We start from the raw sequence: 15405 nt of genomic DNA, 5'->3' as shown, positions 1-15405 counted from the left end.
TTCAAGTGAATTTAGTAATCTCAAAGTGACTACTTACGTTGGTGTACCTAAATCTACCTGGCTGCTTCTTCCTGCCCCTATGCCACCTTCTTGCAAATCAGATCCCACATCTGAAAAAAAGAGGAAGAAAGAACGAAAGAAAGGAGAGAGAAAGAAAAGAAAGAAAAAAAGAAAGCAAGAAAAATAAAGAAAAAAGAAAAGAAACAGAGAGAGACAGAGGAAGGGAAGAGGGGAGGGAGGGAGGGAGGGAGGGGAACAGAGCCCTCCCAGCATCACTGCCACACCTACCCCAGCAGCACAGTCTTCGGCTCAGCTTCCTCCTCTCCTTGGTCTGAACAGCGAGTTGTTTTGAATTTGGAAGAAGAATCTTTAGAGGCTGGGAGTAGGAAAGAGCAAAGATTGTGCTAAATGTCATGCAATGACTTAATTAACAGAAGAGAACCTCAATGTGTGGTTAACAAATTTGGTCCAGGCAAGGTTCCGTGTGAATAACTTGCCTGCGAGCCATGGAGAGCTGCGGAGGAAACCCTCACTTCCGATGCATTCTTTCTTATGTCTGCTTTGTGGGTTCATGTTTCCACCACGTGATATTTTAGGACTTTCATGTCCTCTTGCTTTACAGATATGTAACATGCTGAATGCTCCTGCAGATGAGTACTTCACATTTCAGGTAACTTTGCCCTCAGCCAGGCCTTGCCCATCAGCGCTGCCTGCCCACCCCCCACCCCCACCCCCGCCGGCCCCAACCCCAGAGTCTGCCTTGTGCTCATGTGGCCAGGAGGAACACACTCAAGGCTTATGTCCCATTCACCCTGGCTGGGCCAGTGCCACCCAGTAGCAGATTTTTCAGGGAAGGGAAAACAGGTGAGGGAAGGAGGGGGGTGAGAGAAGGAGACAGGGTGTTTGTCATCCCAGCATTTGGGGTGGGGGGGTCCCTGCCACTTTTCCATTCTCTCCCACTCCTGGTCATCCAGGGCTTAAAACAGCGCCTGGCACATCACAGGCTCAGTAAGTGTTCTTTGCATGAGTGATCAGCTGTATACATACTACCACCTGGATTCAGCCGTTTGGTATTGGAAAAGAAAAATTACTGGGTCCTTGGGGGCCTCTCCTGCTGTCAGACTCTTGGTTTTATCTTTCCTCCTGCAACATCCAGGGATCCCTCTCCCTATCTGTCCCCTCTGCGTCCCCTCCCCCCCACACCTGACTGCTGGGGAGAAACTGGCATGTGTCTCTGCAGCCTCTCCTTTTCTGCCTTCTGGCCTGTTTTGTGTCCTGTTTTAACCAACATCCAATTAGAACCCTGGTTCCGGTCAGGAATAGAGACAGCCCTCCCCGCGAGGGCCACTGGAGCCTGGCTTCCTGTCTCACCCAGACACACACACAGCCCCATGTCCGCCTGATGGAGAAGCGGGCCTCCTGTGGCCTGAGGGCTGTATGAGCAGCAGCAGTCTCAAGCCGCAAGCAAGCCTAGGCGCACTTGCTTAGTTTCCTGGAAGGTTTCCCTCCCATCTCCCTGCTCATCCCTCTGCTCACCCACATGGAAAACACACAAACACCATATGGCACCTTTGCTCCAACTCCCCACTCCTTGCAGCCAGAGCCTCATCGTGACCATGCCCTGCTGGCCCTGACCCTGACCTTTTATGGCAGTTGTGTGCTGGGAAAGAAGGCACAGGGAGAAAAGTAGGGGGACAAGCACTTTCTGAAGTGTCTGCCCTTCAGCAGCTGTTGTCTGACTGGGGAGGGAAGGGAGCTGACCCAGGAGACCTGGGGCTGTGCTCTGAGGTTTGAGGACAGCCACAGGTGGCTCCAGTGGCCCTGGCTGCCAGGAGGCTGCGGACCTGCCTGGGGTAAACCTCCAGCCCATAGGAATTTCCCAGCTCTCCAAGAAACACCAGTGTGGTGCCCGTGAACATGTGCTTCTTGGGTCTCTGATGGTGGGAGGGATGACCGTGAAACAGCTGCTGGGCTGGGAAATCCACTGTCATCTAAGCACAGGGCTACTTCTGGTGGGCCGCTCCCAGTCTCGGGCTGAGCCCGGCAGGGATACTGAGGCAGGTGCATCGCTGGGAGACACCAGCTCCTCCTGCCGCAACATTGGCCCCAGGAATCCCCAATAGCCTGCGAACTCTGACAATGGCATTGTGGTCTAAGATACTGCCCAACACTCTCCACCCTTAGCCCCTCTGTCCTTAGCCCGGGTCAGGCCTGAATCCTGATGGTGTTCTCAGCCTCCTCAGGCCCCCTCCCAGCTTCCTCACAGACACCACCCCTGGGGATCAGTCCACAGAGCAGACTCAGGGTAGGGTGGCCCCCCTCCCCCGGCCTCCACCTCTCTCTCGGCCTTCCCACTTTCTCTCCACCTGCTCGTGCCCCACCTCTATTCTTATTAGTCCCTTTTGTACCTGGGAAGTTTAATGGAAAAACCACCTATCAGGTCAGAGCAAACCTGCAAAGGCAATGGTTCTCAAACTATGTTCCTCAGGGGGCCTGGTGTATTAGCTTTCTATTGCTGCCGTAACAAATTACCACTCATGCACAACTGTATTATCTTACAGTTCTGGAGTCAGATGTCCGAGATGGGTCACACTGGGCTAAAGTCAAGGTGTTGGCAGGACTGTGTTCCTTTCTAGAGGCCCTAGGGGAGAACCCATCTCCTCTTCTTTTTTAGCTTCTAGAAGCTACCTGCATTCCTTGGCTCATGGCTCCCTGACATCTTCAAAGCCAGCAATGACATCACCCTGACCTTGCTTCTGTTGTCTTCTTCACTAATTCTCACTCTCTCTTTTCTACTTATAAGGATCCTTACAATTACATTGGATCTCCCTGGAAAATTCAGGATAATTTCCCTATCTTAAGGGCAGCTGGTGAGCAACTTGAATTCCATCTGCCACTTCAATGCCCCTTTGCTGTGTAAAGTAACATATCCACAGGCTCTAGGATTTGGATGTAGACAACTTCAGGGTAACTCCTTGAAGCGGATGAAGGGGTTCTTCCTTTACATCAATTAAAGTGATCTTTAATTCACAGGGGGAAAAAATACATACAGTTTTTGTCCTATTAATGTTTCTTAAATCTTAAGTTCCTTCTACCACTTTTTTGTCAACGACCTCTAACTAACTTAGTGATAGCGAAACACATGAACATGAACAGGCAACAAATGAATATTTACCGATGGGGCGCCTGGTGGCTCAGTCGTTAAGCGTCTGCCTTCGGCTCAGGGCGTGATGCCAGAGTCCTGGGAGCCTGCTTCTTCCTCTCCCACTCCCCCTGCCTGTGTTCCCTCTCTCGCTGGCTCTCTCTGTCAAATAAATAAATAAAATCTTTAAAAAAAATGAATATTTACCGAAAACTAAGAAATAGTCACTAAAGCTTATTTTGGAAGCTTTTAAAAATATACAGGTGCTTATGGCTGTGAAGCTATTTTGCACACAGGTAATATATTTTCTGCAATTGATTTTGTCCCTAGTCCATGTGGCAGTATACGTATAGAAACATTTCACAGTATTTTCTGAGGATAAAGACTTTGAGAACCACTGTGTGCTGATTTTTTCCCAAAGCTTTGAGATCAGGGACACATAAGTTGAGGTTTGATTTCTCTGCTTTTCACTCCCAAGTATAAAAATGAACCCTCCAACTAATAAACAGCTGTTTCCTGAGCACCTGTCCCACGCCCCACACTGTCCCATCACTTGTGCGAAGCTCAACAGTGTGTGAGACGCTCTTTGGCAAGATTAGACTATAGCCTCACAAACAAAAATCAACAACTCCAAAGCATTTGGAAATTATCTAGCTGCTAACTTGTGTGCTCTAGGCTCTAAGTGCTGATAGAATTCTGAAAGAGAGACATTTCTTATGGGTGAGAAAGGTGAGAGAAGGCTTCACAGGAGAGGCAAGACAGCCTGGGCCTCTGAGGCTCGGCTAACGAGCAGGAAGCAGAAGAAGGAACAGTATGGTGCACTGAGCGCGTGGCTACCTCTGCCTTGCTCAGACCGTGCGGGTGCCACACCACGGACCTCAGATGTCAGAGGGTATCAGGATGACCTGGAGAGCTTATTTAAGATGCACACCCCAAAATTATGAAACAAGCTTAAACAAAAAAGTCTGTTGCACATTGTCCTTGGGCCACACTTTAAGAAACTGTCCTAGACTTCTGTGTCTGCATCCTCCACTAGAATGTTACCATCTGGAGGTTAGGGCCTGTGGTTTTTTTTCCTCTTTGTAGTCCCAGCAACTAGCCCAGGCACATCCCAGGGACTCGACAGACATTCACTAAGTGGAGCAGCACCCCAGAACAGAAGCCTGTTTCGAGGGACCGGCCAGGAAAACAGAAACCACACTAAGTATTTCAACAGAGAGAATTTAATATGAGGAATTAGCTCAACAGGTGTTGGGGGACAGAAAAAGTGAGTAGGGAGCACTGAGGTAACATAGAGGTAAGTGCTGGGGGGGCAATGAGAAGAGGTTAGGGTTGTGACAATGCAGATGCTTGGTTCTAGGACACTTAATCACATGTGCTAGAATATTTTTATGGCTATATATTCCTAGTCACGTTCTGACACAGTGTGGAATTGTGCATCTGACGGAGAGATTAGATTATTCTTTCTTTAAAGGTAGCCTACGTTGGGGGGAAGGTGGTGAGAGGGTAGCTCATGGAAGACTTGGGGTGCTGTGTTAATTCTGTATCTCAATTCTGGGGGGTGCACATAGCTACACGTGTGATGAATTTGCACAGAAACACACACACACACGCATGCATGCACAGATAAGTACACATGCATGTAGTGAAATCTGAGGGAGATCCATGGATTGTATCAATCTCTATTTCCTGGATTTGAAGTGCACTACGGTTACACAAGCTGTTCCCACTGGGGAAACTGGATGAAGGGTGCGTACTACTTCTCTGTACGTTTCTTCTGCAACATCCATCTATAGTTATTTCAAAATTAAAAGTCAAAACGTAATCTGAATGTCCTTATTGTTTGTAGAAAGGACCTGTAGATGAAACTGGTTGGGTCATTAAAAATGTCTTATCCCTGCCTATTGTCAACAAGAAAGAAGATATTGTGGGAGTAGCTACATTTTATAACAGGAAAGATGGAAAACCTTTTGATGAGTATGATGAACACATTACTGAGGTAAGTGCAATTATAAAATAATGGAGGTAAATGAGATTCATGAAACAATGGAGGCGGCGTAATTATTTGTTACTCTGGAGGGATATTGTTGAAGGGCAATTAAGGCATGAGTCACACATGGTTGTGGTCAATATGTGCCCATTGTGTCATTTCCGTTTCCTGACGTCTGTAGACTGCAACATTTTCTTCCCAAGATTGAACTTTGGCTTAATCAAAATTCTTCACAATATGAGGAAACCAGAAAGAAGGTTTCTATCTCCTTTCCCCACCCCTTCATTCCTTGTCATTCTTGCTGTCACCACCAATCCTCTGAGTTTCAGGCTGTGCTTTGTTCTACTGGTTATTTGTAAGTTCTCTCCTCTAATAAAGTATTTATGGTGCGTGGTGCATTTTGAAAAGCAAGGCTTTAGCCAGTTTTATTGTTTGGAGCTGATTATTAGTATATTTTTTCTTAGTTTGAAATAAGAAGGTGGGCTGTTGATGGTGGGAAGGTGATTGATGGATAGAAAAGAATGCAGATGGTTGCCTCCTAATCAATTTTTCAATTGTAGAGAATTGAATCACATTTTATCCATTTCAGACTCTCACACAATTTCTTGGATGGTCTCTTTTAAATACTGATACCTATGATAAAATGAATAAACTAGAAAACAGAAAGGACATAGCTCAGGAAATGCTCATGAGCCAGACCAAAGCCACTCCTGATGAAATCAAGTCTATTCTGGTAAGTGGAGAATTCAGTTCTGTGGACATTAGGTGGCATCTAAGCATAGCTTCTGGAATTTGCTTAATTACCTAGAGGTCTGACAAATGAGAATAGGTTTAGTCCTGGGCTAAGGAGGAGGAGACAAAGAAGGCAGTTTTGGGGAGGACCTGGGTGGCCCAGAAGACCCGGAGACTTATTAGACTTCTTGGCTGCTTGGTTGGAATAGCACTCTGCTTAAAAAATTAAAAAAAAAATTTTTTTTAAAACAGCTCCTGGATCAGTAGGAGCTAGAGGAGTGACATCTAGATTCAAGTGTGTTAGTAAGGAAAAAATATTTCCAGGAAGGGAAATGTACCAGGCAGCTATTGCCACATAATGCCGCATAACAACTATAACATCTCAATGGTATACAACAATGAACATCTGTCTCTTACTCAGGCATTGGTGGGTTGGCCAGGCTTCAACTGATTCTTAGTTGGGCTTGGCTCTAAGCTGTGAGTTTGGTTTGCTCTATGCATGTATCATCCTTCTTGACAAGCAGCTATCTGAGAAGTATTCTTCTCATGGTGATGTCAGATGTGCAAGAGAGTAAGCCCAAGTGTGCAAGCGCATTTCACGTCTTCACTAGCGTCACATACATTAAAAGTCTCATTGACCAGATGTGGCCAAGACCAATATCATGGATGATGGGGAAGCAAGTAGATATTTACTAACAATGTTCTAATCACCACCACATGAAGGGAAAATATCACACACCCACTATCTATTCCTTTTATTTCCCTAGTTTTCAGAGTGTGTGTGTAGGTGTAGTTTTCTTGGGGTGTTTGGTGTTTTTTTTTTTTTTTCCTTTCTTTTTTCTGGTTTTGGTTTTCCTGAGTGGTTTGAAGGTTAAGAGAAATTTTATTTGACAGTTTGTGATGTTAAAAATGAGAAAATCTGGGGAGGGTGAAGGGAAATTGCTATAAACTCATAGAAAAATAAACGAAAAAATAGAAAAACTCATAGAAAAACAAATTTTTCTCTCTTTCTTGCCTACATACAAACAACTCACATTTCTCTCTCTGTCTCCCTCTATGACAGTCACTGTTATGTTTCACATTTTTGGGAATAAAGAAATCAATTATATTAGGGTTTTTTTGGGGGGGAGTAAATTCTTCATAATAATGCTATAGGTCTTCTTTGTATCTAGAATACTTCTTTGCATAGAACTCATTACAGCATATTTTAAAATCATTTAAACCAATTTTAAGAGTAGAGGAGTCAGAAATTTACTTTATGGGAATTTCACACCTCGATTGCTTTACATTTTAGAAAATTAAAGAGAAGTTAAATATAGATGTAATTGAAGACTGTGAAGAAAAACAACTTGTCACAATTTTGGTAAGTGTTTTACTTCTATCCTTAACACCTTTTAAATAAAATATATTAGGATACATGTTCTCATTTCTCAAGTAAGTGTTGAATTTCCTCTTCTCTGGCACCTTTAAAGGCTAAAAAGAAAAGAGATTTCTTATAAAGAGTGATCTTCTGGTTCTCTGCGTTTCTTTCTCCTTGTCTCCTACAGTCCAATCCACAAAGATAATTTAGAATCAGAAACCAGACTTCCACGTAAGGGAACGCAGGCACAGACTCTAAGGATATCACGGCCTCATTTATTTTAATAGTTTTGGATTGCACCATGATCACCCCAGAAGACACGACAAAAACTGCGGTAGAACATAGACCCTCCAAGGCACAACTGTCCTCTGCCAGTTCTGGCTCCTTCCTTCTGGAACTGGAATGCTACACTTTCCTACTGTTGTCATTAGGCTACCCCTATCATTTCAAGTAGAAATAACTTCTCTTCTGGTTATTAATCCTATATTTGGTGCTAGGTAGTTTTGCCCTATGCTTCTTTGCCAGAGACATCTTTGCTGAAGCATTTCAGGGCAAATATTTTCGCCGCATAACTTATTGGTTTGTAAGGCAATTTTGCTGTAAAAGATAAAAAATAACTGGTTAAGTCTCCTTTATTCATTGATGAATCAGCTGCCTTCCGCAGAGTTAATCTATTGAAGCTAGTTGTCACTTTGGTTTCATTTCTCCATTGATAAAACTCTCATTCTTATGTAAACCTCAGCTAGCGCTCCTAGTGGTCTATGCAGTGACAAGTAGACGAGGTGGGGTCTTAAAATAGTGGATGATGACAACTCAGTATACAGACCTGCTAGAAAGTACGGTGATAAACCTCGCTGGAAGTGTGGACTAGAGTGTGGAGTCAGACTGCACGCCAGACGACCCAGGACATGGGAGCACACCAGTTCCAGCGCCCGAGGCTCAGTTACAAACGCATTAGCCTTATGGCATTCGCGTTTCTTCCACGTTTCCCATGGAACTTTGGAACGTCTATCAGCAGACGTGGGACAATCTGCCAGGAACAAACAATGGTGTGGAAGGCTTTCACAACACAATACGAAGCCCTGTTACAAATACGCATCCTAGCACTTGGAAACTGATGCCCCTCTTAATGAAGGAAGAAATTTTAGTGAAAAAAGAAAGTGTGATGCCAAAGGAGGAGATAAATCAACAAGTAAATATATTTATATTACTCTGAATGAAAGACTTCAAAGACAAGTGCACAGAATAAAATCAGTTATTTGCACCGTGTTGCTATGAATCTACCCTTTTCAAATATTTTTTATTTTGCAGTAAAGTGTCTTTCATTTTGTTATTCACTTTTTTGTGTGTTTTATCACATTCTTTTTTATTTTTTTAAGTAGGCTCCATGCCCAGCATGGGGCCCAACACAGGGCTTGAACTCATGACCCTGAAATCAAGACCTGAGCTGAGATCAGAGTAGGATGCTTAACGTAAGCCTCCCAGGCACCCCTCATTACACCCTTTTTAATGAATGTCTCTCTCTTATTTTTTGTGATTTTATTTTTTACAACAAAAATTGCCTTGTAGCCAATTAGTTATGTGGCAAAAATATTTGCAATGAAAACCTTTGCAGTGAAAATGCAAACATGGTAAGTGGAGATCATAATTTTTGGAGAACCTCTCCAAAATATGTGATTGTTTTTTGAGTTCCTAAGTTTAATGCAGTAATGATTTGGGACGAGCCTGGAGCAGATATTATATTCAAACAGGCTGTTACTTTGTCAAGCTACTGGTTCTTTGCCCATTTTATTGCTTCTCCAGCGTCAGGTCCTTTGTCCACTTAACTGGAGACCTCGTGAATTTCTACAGTGTCATGGACACCAATGGCAGTTTTGTTTTACAAGGAGGACTGAGGCAGCCTGTGCTGACGCAGGTTAAGGAGGTGAGGCAAGTCCTCCCTACCTTCCCTCCTTTCTGAGACATTTCAGGAGGCCCTGCGGCTCATGATTACCACACCGGAGATCCGGAGAGGACTTCCCACAGAAGGACCTCGGTCAGTTGTCCTTAATTCCGTGTTGTTCTTTCAGTCGGTAGTTTCCAAGGCGCACTCTACCATCCAGAGCGCAAAAGGTAGCCCAGCCGGTCTGATCTGGCTCAAGAAGCCCTGTTCATTAAGGAGATAAAATACAGGCAATGACACGGCCCCGCATGGACGAGTTCCCCAAGTGTGAGCACCAAAGGCCCAGGGGAGGCCAAGGGCCTGCTTCTACTCATGGACCATGGTAGAACGCAAGATGGGAGCTGTGCCAAGGAGGCTTGATGGGACAGGATTTGTCTGGGCAGAAGTTGAAGATGGGGGCTTGGGGACGGCAGGAGGGCAGAAGGGGAAGCAAGACAGTACAGACCAGGACATGGAGACACAAAAGAGCACGTGGTCTTCGGGAAACAGAGGCCAGCTGCTGTGAGTAGAGGGGAGGAGCCCTGAGGCCTGGCTGGCAGGCGGCAAGACCAGGACGGCCCGGCTCACGGGGACCTGGGAAGAGGCCTGCTCATGTGCCCAGGGGATCCTTCTGGGCGCAGTTGGAGCAAGCCAGCCTCGACAGGTGCCGTCAGAGCCACTTCATAGCCGAGTGGGTTGGCAGCTGCTCCCAACTGCCCTCATCGCAGCTTAGCTGTGTGGTTGCTGCGGAAAGGAGAAAACTGGCCTGTGGGTGCCCAGGGTTCCTATTTATCAGACCAACTAAAAGCCTTTATTTTTACCGACCCTCTGTACCACAGATTTTAAAATGGCTGCTCTTCAAAACCTATAATTTTGGTACTAAACTACTCTTTAATTGGTTTGCCTGTTACTGCAAATGGGGCCTGGGAGTCATACTTCTGAGAACTTCTTTGATTTCCTGCTAAAATGCACATTTACACTTTGGTGTGACTGAGCCTTTAGTGCATTAAAATCATTTTCACATCTTATCTTCACTCTGCAAACTGCAGGGCTGAGACAACCTCCAGCAGGGAGTCTGTGTGGTGCGGGGTACTCCCCACCACAGCCCATTACCCTTCTGCCACTCTGATTTGTCAAAGATGTGCTTATTGTCTGTCTCTCCCCATGAGAATGCATGTTTCAGGGGCAGTGATAGGGTCTGCTTTATTCATCCATAATGCCTGCAACACAGATAGGAACTGATAAATGTCTGTTGAATGAATAAATGATAATGAGAGAAAAAGAAGAACCTACATGGACAAGGAACCTGGGAGGGTCTGGAGAGAGAAAGGTGACAAGAAGGAGTAGCAAAGGACATAGGCGGGTCCTATGAGAAATGGAGAAAGGGGTTTTGTGAACTGAATCTCCATTAATTCTCTGTGATGCAGGCAGATGAATAGGCATTGCTTTTCAATTAACACAGCAAAGACAAAAGTGTTAGTATTGTTATTCCCATTTCACGGATGAGAACATTGAGGCTTGTTCAGTCTGGAAGATGCAGCCAATCTGAACCCAGAACTGAAGGCTAGTCTCTTGGCTCCAAACCATTGTTTTGCAGGTGAAAAAATCATCTCTGCCTAAAGTGACCAGTCTGAGACTGGCACGGTGAGAAGGAATCACAAGAGGACTCAGGGAGCCCTGGGGAGGGGAGAGAAGGAGAGGGGGAGGGACCAGCCCAGACTCAGGGCTTAGGAGATGAGAAACCATAATTTTGCTTAAAGCAGCCATCTACCATTGGGCATTGAAATTTGTGTAAAATAGAGCATGAACTATTCCCCCTGGGAAACCTTAAAGTTGCTGAGGGACATGACTTAGCACAGTGTGAAGGACTTGGGACAGGCTCAGTAAATACCCATTGGACCGAATTGCTCCTGCGTGCACATCTGGTGGACCCGCATAGGTCTTGCTAGCTTCTCCTCCTGGAGCTTTCTCTCCTCCCATGGGATGTTCTCCTCCCTGCCTTTTACCAAATCAGCTGAATCCACATCCTTCCAGAATCTCTCTTCCTCAAATTCCCCCTCCAGCCTGCCTTCAATTTCTGCCCCCAGCCCTGGGCCCTGGATGTTATGCTCTGTAAGTATTCTAAGCTCTTACCTTTCAATGATCTATATTTTAGAACCATTTCAAATAAGCTAAGGTCCCTAAGGACAAGATCCATATTTTCATCTCCCTGGCCATGTCAATCGTCATGTGCTGAGTTCACTGTTTTATCCACAGTCCTCAATCCTAACGAGGTGAGGGGTGAATGAGGTGTCATTCATTCCACGGACAATTCCCAAGCACCCCCTGGGCACAGGCCCTGCGGACGCTGGGAGCCACAGTGAATAAAACACGATCCCACGTGGTGGGGCCCACAGTCTACCAAGCGGGTAAAGAACATGATAGGAATGAATTAAGCGATCATTTACTATTCACCGAGTATTTCTGGAAGAGGAGAAAAGAGAAGTCAGGTACTGAAAATGGGTCAGGCTGCTGCAATGAAACATTTTCTTTAGCAGCAGAGAAAGAAAACAGCTCTTGGGGATGGATTCGGAATTGAATTCCATCACTCAGAAAGTTTCTTAATATAGCTGAGTGTCAGTGTCACCATCTGGAAACTGGGGACGGTGGTCCAGGCTTGCTGTGAGGATCAGCCCAGGGCCGGACACACAGAGGCCTGGGGCATCACATGTGGTGCCCTTTCATGGTAATTCTACTTTACGCCCCGTGTGGGATAGGGGAGAGCAGAGGGGGAAGAGGCATGTGATCCAAAGCAGTCCGTCCTTGTCTCCACAGAAAGAGGAGCTGCCAGACCCGCAGATGGTGGACCTGTACGAATTCCGTTTCAGCGACTTCCCCATCACAGAGCACGAACTGATCAAGTGCGGGCTGCGGCTGTTTTTTGAAATCAATGTGGTGGAGAAATTCAAAGTACCAGTCGAGGTCAAATAGCATTTAATTGAAAGTATTGTGTGATGCGGTTGCTGTCCTTGCCTGTATTTCCTGTGGTTCAAAAGATTAACTTCCCTTTGGGTTTTCAATGATTATTCACTTTGTAAATATATCAGCTTAAACCCTGTAAACAGGGTCAACCTATCTTTTTAGATAAGATGGTCACAGACCTTCCAACCTTTAGAATTCGATTCCAAAGTCTGAGCGGTGCTGTCTTGTTTGGGCGGCAGGTTCTGACCAGGTGGATGTACACGGTGAGGAAAGGGTACCGCTCCATCACCTACCACAACTGGCGGCACGGCTTCAATGTGGGCCAGACCATGTTCACTCTGCTCATGGTAGGTACAGAGAGCGGCAAACTGCTGGAAACCCGCACACTTCCCTCACGCGCGTGATGACAAGGGGACATGGTCCATGGTTTTAGATCAGTAACTTTGGAATTCGTGGACACGATCCTCTAAACCCCAAACTCCCCTATAGATGATGCCAGGGAACTTGGGTATCCCTGGGCATGTGGCTGGATGAGCACTGTGGCATTCACATACTCACCTCCTTAAAGGAAACATCAGGTACTTGCTGGGTTTCGTAACTGCCGGGAATGAGCTGCAATACCCAGGAAGTACAGCCAGCTTGCTCTAAACACACAGCAGGTCATCTTCTCCTTTGCAGGCAGGCCTCAGTGCCCTTGCTCAGTGGTATATTCAATATATACATATCTATTTTTTAGACAGGAAGATTAAAGAAATACTATACAGATCTCGAAGCCTTCGCCATGCTCGCTGCTGCCTTCTGCCATGACATTGACCACAGAGGCACCAATAATTTGTATCAGATGAAGTAAGTGACACGTACTGGTGACGTTTGAAGGTGCCTCAGGAGAGAAGAGAACTTGTCTCTGTCTCCCTGGCAGCTCTTTTTCATCAGGTTTAGGAATCTCAGGGCCACGTTCTGTTCCTTCAGAACTTCAGCCCTCATGATAATGTCTGCTTTCTCCCTGGATGCTTGCAGCCCTGCAACCCCCTTCCCCCAAGGTTTTCATTTCCAGATGTGCCCTGCCTTATTCATAAATGCCTTTACTCCTCCTTTCTTCAACTTGGTTAGGCAGAGTATGGAATTCATATATGAAAGTGCACCGGCCTTGGGCTTACACGCATACACACCTGTAGAACACCCTCCCCGACCCCCCTCAAGCCAGAGGGCATTCCTTCCTGAGCTCACTCGCCTTCCCTCCCCTGGTTCCTCTGTGGCTCCTGAGCTCTCCTGCAGCTGGCTTGGCAAATTATCCTCACTGCTACCTTCCCCTCCTGCCCTGACCGAGGGCAACAAGGAGGGTGCAGGTTCTCAGTTCAGACAGATGTGGGTTCACTGGATTCACAAGTTATTTACACTTTGTCAGCCTTGACTTCCTCATCTGGAAAGTAAGAATTGTAATAGTGGTACCTAACAAGTCAGGTCGTTGTAAAGATTAAATGAGATCATGCATATAAAGCATTTGGCTCATGGTAGCCTCTGGGAAATAATTATTATGATGTCACTGACACTCTTCAAAATTCATCAGCAATGCCCGTGGCCAGCTGAGCTCCTTGATCGTGGCTTTTAAGCTGCTCTGACTTAGACACACTGTGTCCTCATCTCTGATACACTACCTACCCCTCTCCAGAGGCACTAGGCAGTTTAGAGAGAACAAGCTTTGGAAGTCTTGGTTTGTGGGGTCCAACCACTTCCTGATTGGGGGAGCTTAGGGCAAGTCACTTGGTCTCTTTGAGATTCCGTTTGTGAACTATAGAAGGGGCGCAATATCTACCTCTGAAAGACTGTTGTGGGAATCAAATGAAATTACATTTATATGAAACTATATAGTAAGTGCTCAAGAAAGATCTACTCAATAAGAGAAAAACACCTTGTGAACGGTGACTTCTCACCTTCAGCAACTCTACCTATGGGTCTTTGTCTTGAAGAGAGATTGGCACTGTGGCTTTGGGCAAGGGATGGCTTCCTTGCCAGAGATTCTGGCCCACGTTGGCCATTCTGCACTCCTGCACCCAGGCTCCTGACAGTGGCTGGGTTCCCACTCTCTCCTCTGATCCCTGGTGCAGGAGGTACCTCAGCCCCAAAGCAGCTCACATTTATTGAGCACCTATCGTGTGTTGACCCACGCTAAGACCTTGGCACTCATCGTCTCCTTGAATCCTCGCAGCACTCCTGCATGGGAGCTACTATCACCTCCTTCTTTTACTGAGGAAGAAACAAGCTCAGAAAGGTGAAATCCAGCTTGCCAAATTGGATGTGGCATCTGGCCTCCAGGAAGGATGCAGCCACCTCTGAGTTCTCTGCTCTGGCTGGGCACGTGGGGTCTGTGTGTGTCCCCCTGTCCATCCATCAGTTAGGGGGCACACTGAACGTGTCCTGCCATTTCTCTCTGTAGACTAGACAGCAGGAATATGTGGCCATGGAAGGACTGGGACCCGTGTATGGGTTTCCCCAGTGTAGGCAGGTACCTTAGCACGGGTGTCCTTGGTTCTGACATCTCTGCTATACCACCATGATCAAACACAGTCTTGCTGCACACTGTCCATCAGTAGTGATGCCCGCTGAGGCTCTTCACATCCCTATTGTTCTGGAAGAATTGCTCAGGAGTCCACAGAGATATGGAGACATGACATTGGCAAAAGCAGTCGATGAAAAGGTTGAATGAAACACAGTTATCATTCTTACATCAATGGTGACAAGTCAGGTTGCCGTGGAATGTGATGTGAAGCATCAGGGGACACACAGGACCCTGCTTCCTGGCTGGACCTTGTGCCTGTGATCTGATCAATTGTCTCCGAAATGTCCGGTCCCATTGGTTCTGGTTTCCACCCTCATCTGCCAGCTTTAGACTACCCTCCGACGGTACCTTAAAAACCTTGCCATTTTCAGATTCCCATTATTACCTCCAGTTCTCCTGTTCTCTTTGTTTCCTTCACTTTTCCAGCCAGTTGGTTTTTGCTTCACGTGTGTCTAAACTTACTAATTCCTTCGTTCCTTTCACCCCCTTTCCTCATTTAGTTTTTCAGCCCTCTTGTCTTTCTGCCTCTTTACTCCCCTCCATCTCGTCCCTGAAGAAATGCCATTATCGGGACAAAACTATGAGGAAAGTTAGAATGTATCTCATCCCCCATCCAATGCAGGCTTCTCCTTGACTACCTTCCTCCCGATGTCCTTGAGTCCACATCTGGTTTTTCCCCTAATGGCCCACATGGCACACCGCTCTACTTTTAGATGATTCTGATGGTTGGATGTTCTTCATG

The 15405-nt window shown here is 46.1% G+C and overlaps 1 protein-coding gene across 1 annotated transcript in view; it reads left to right on the top strand.

Annotated features, from left to right (window-relative positions):
* Positions 1-15405, top strand: part of PDE6C (phosphodiesterase 6C) — a 46476-nt gene that overhangs the window by 14350 nt on the left and 16721 nt on the right. The window contains exons 8-14 of the mRNA XM_026481674.3: positions 623-670; positions 4992-5141; positions 5722-5865; positions 7159-7227; positions 11960-12106; positions 12346-12453; positions 12843-12952. Coding sequence (XP_026337459.1) covers positions 623-670; positions 4992-5141; positions 5722-5865; positions 7159-7227; positions 11960-12106; positions 12346-12453; positions 12843-12952 — 776 coding nt within the window. The remainder of the gene's footprint in view (positions 1-622; positions 671-4991; positions 5142-5721; positions 5866-7158; positions 7228-11959; positions 12107-12345; positions 12454-12842; positions 12953-15405) is intronic.

The sequence above is a fragment of the Ursus arctos genome, unplaced genomic scaffold (assembly GCF_023065955.2).
Source record: "Ursus arctos isolate Adak ecotype North America unplaced genomic scaffold, UrsArc2.0 scaffold_7, whole genome shotgun sequence".
Classification (NCBI taxonomy): Eukaryota; Metazoa; Chordata; class Mammalia; order Carnivora; family Ursidae; genus Ursus; species Ursus arctos.
This window is presented reverse-complemented; position numbering and strand designations above follow the sequence as displayed.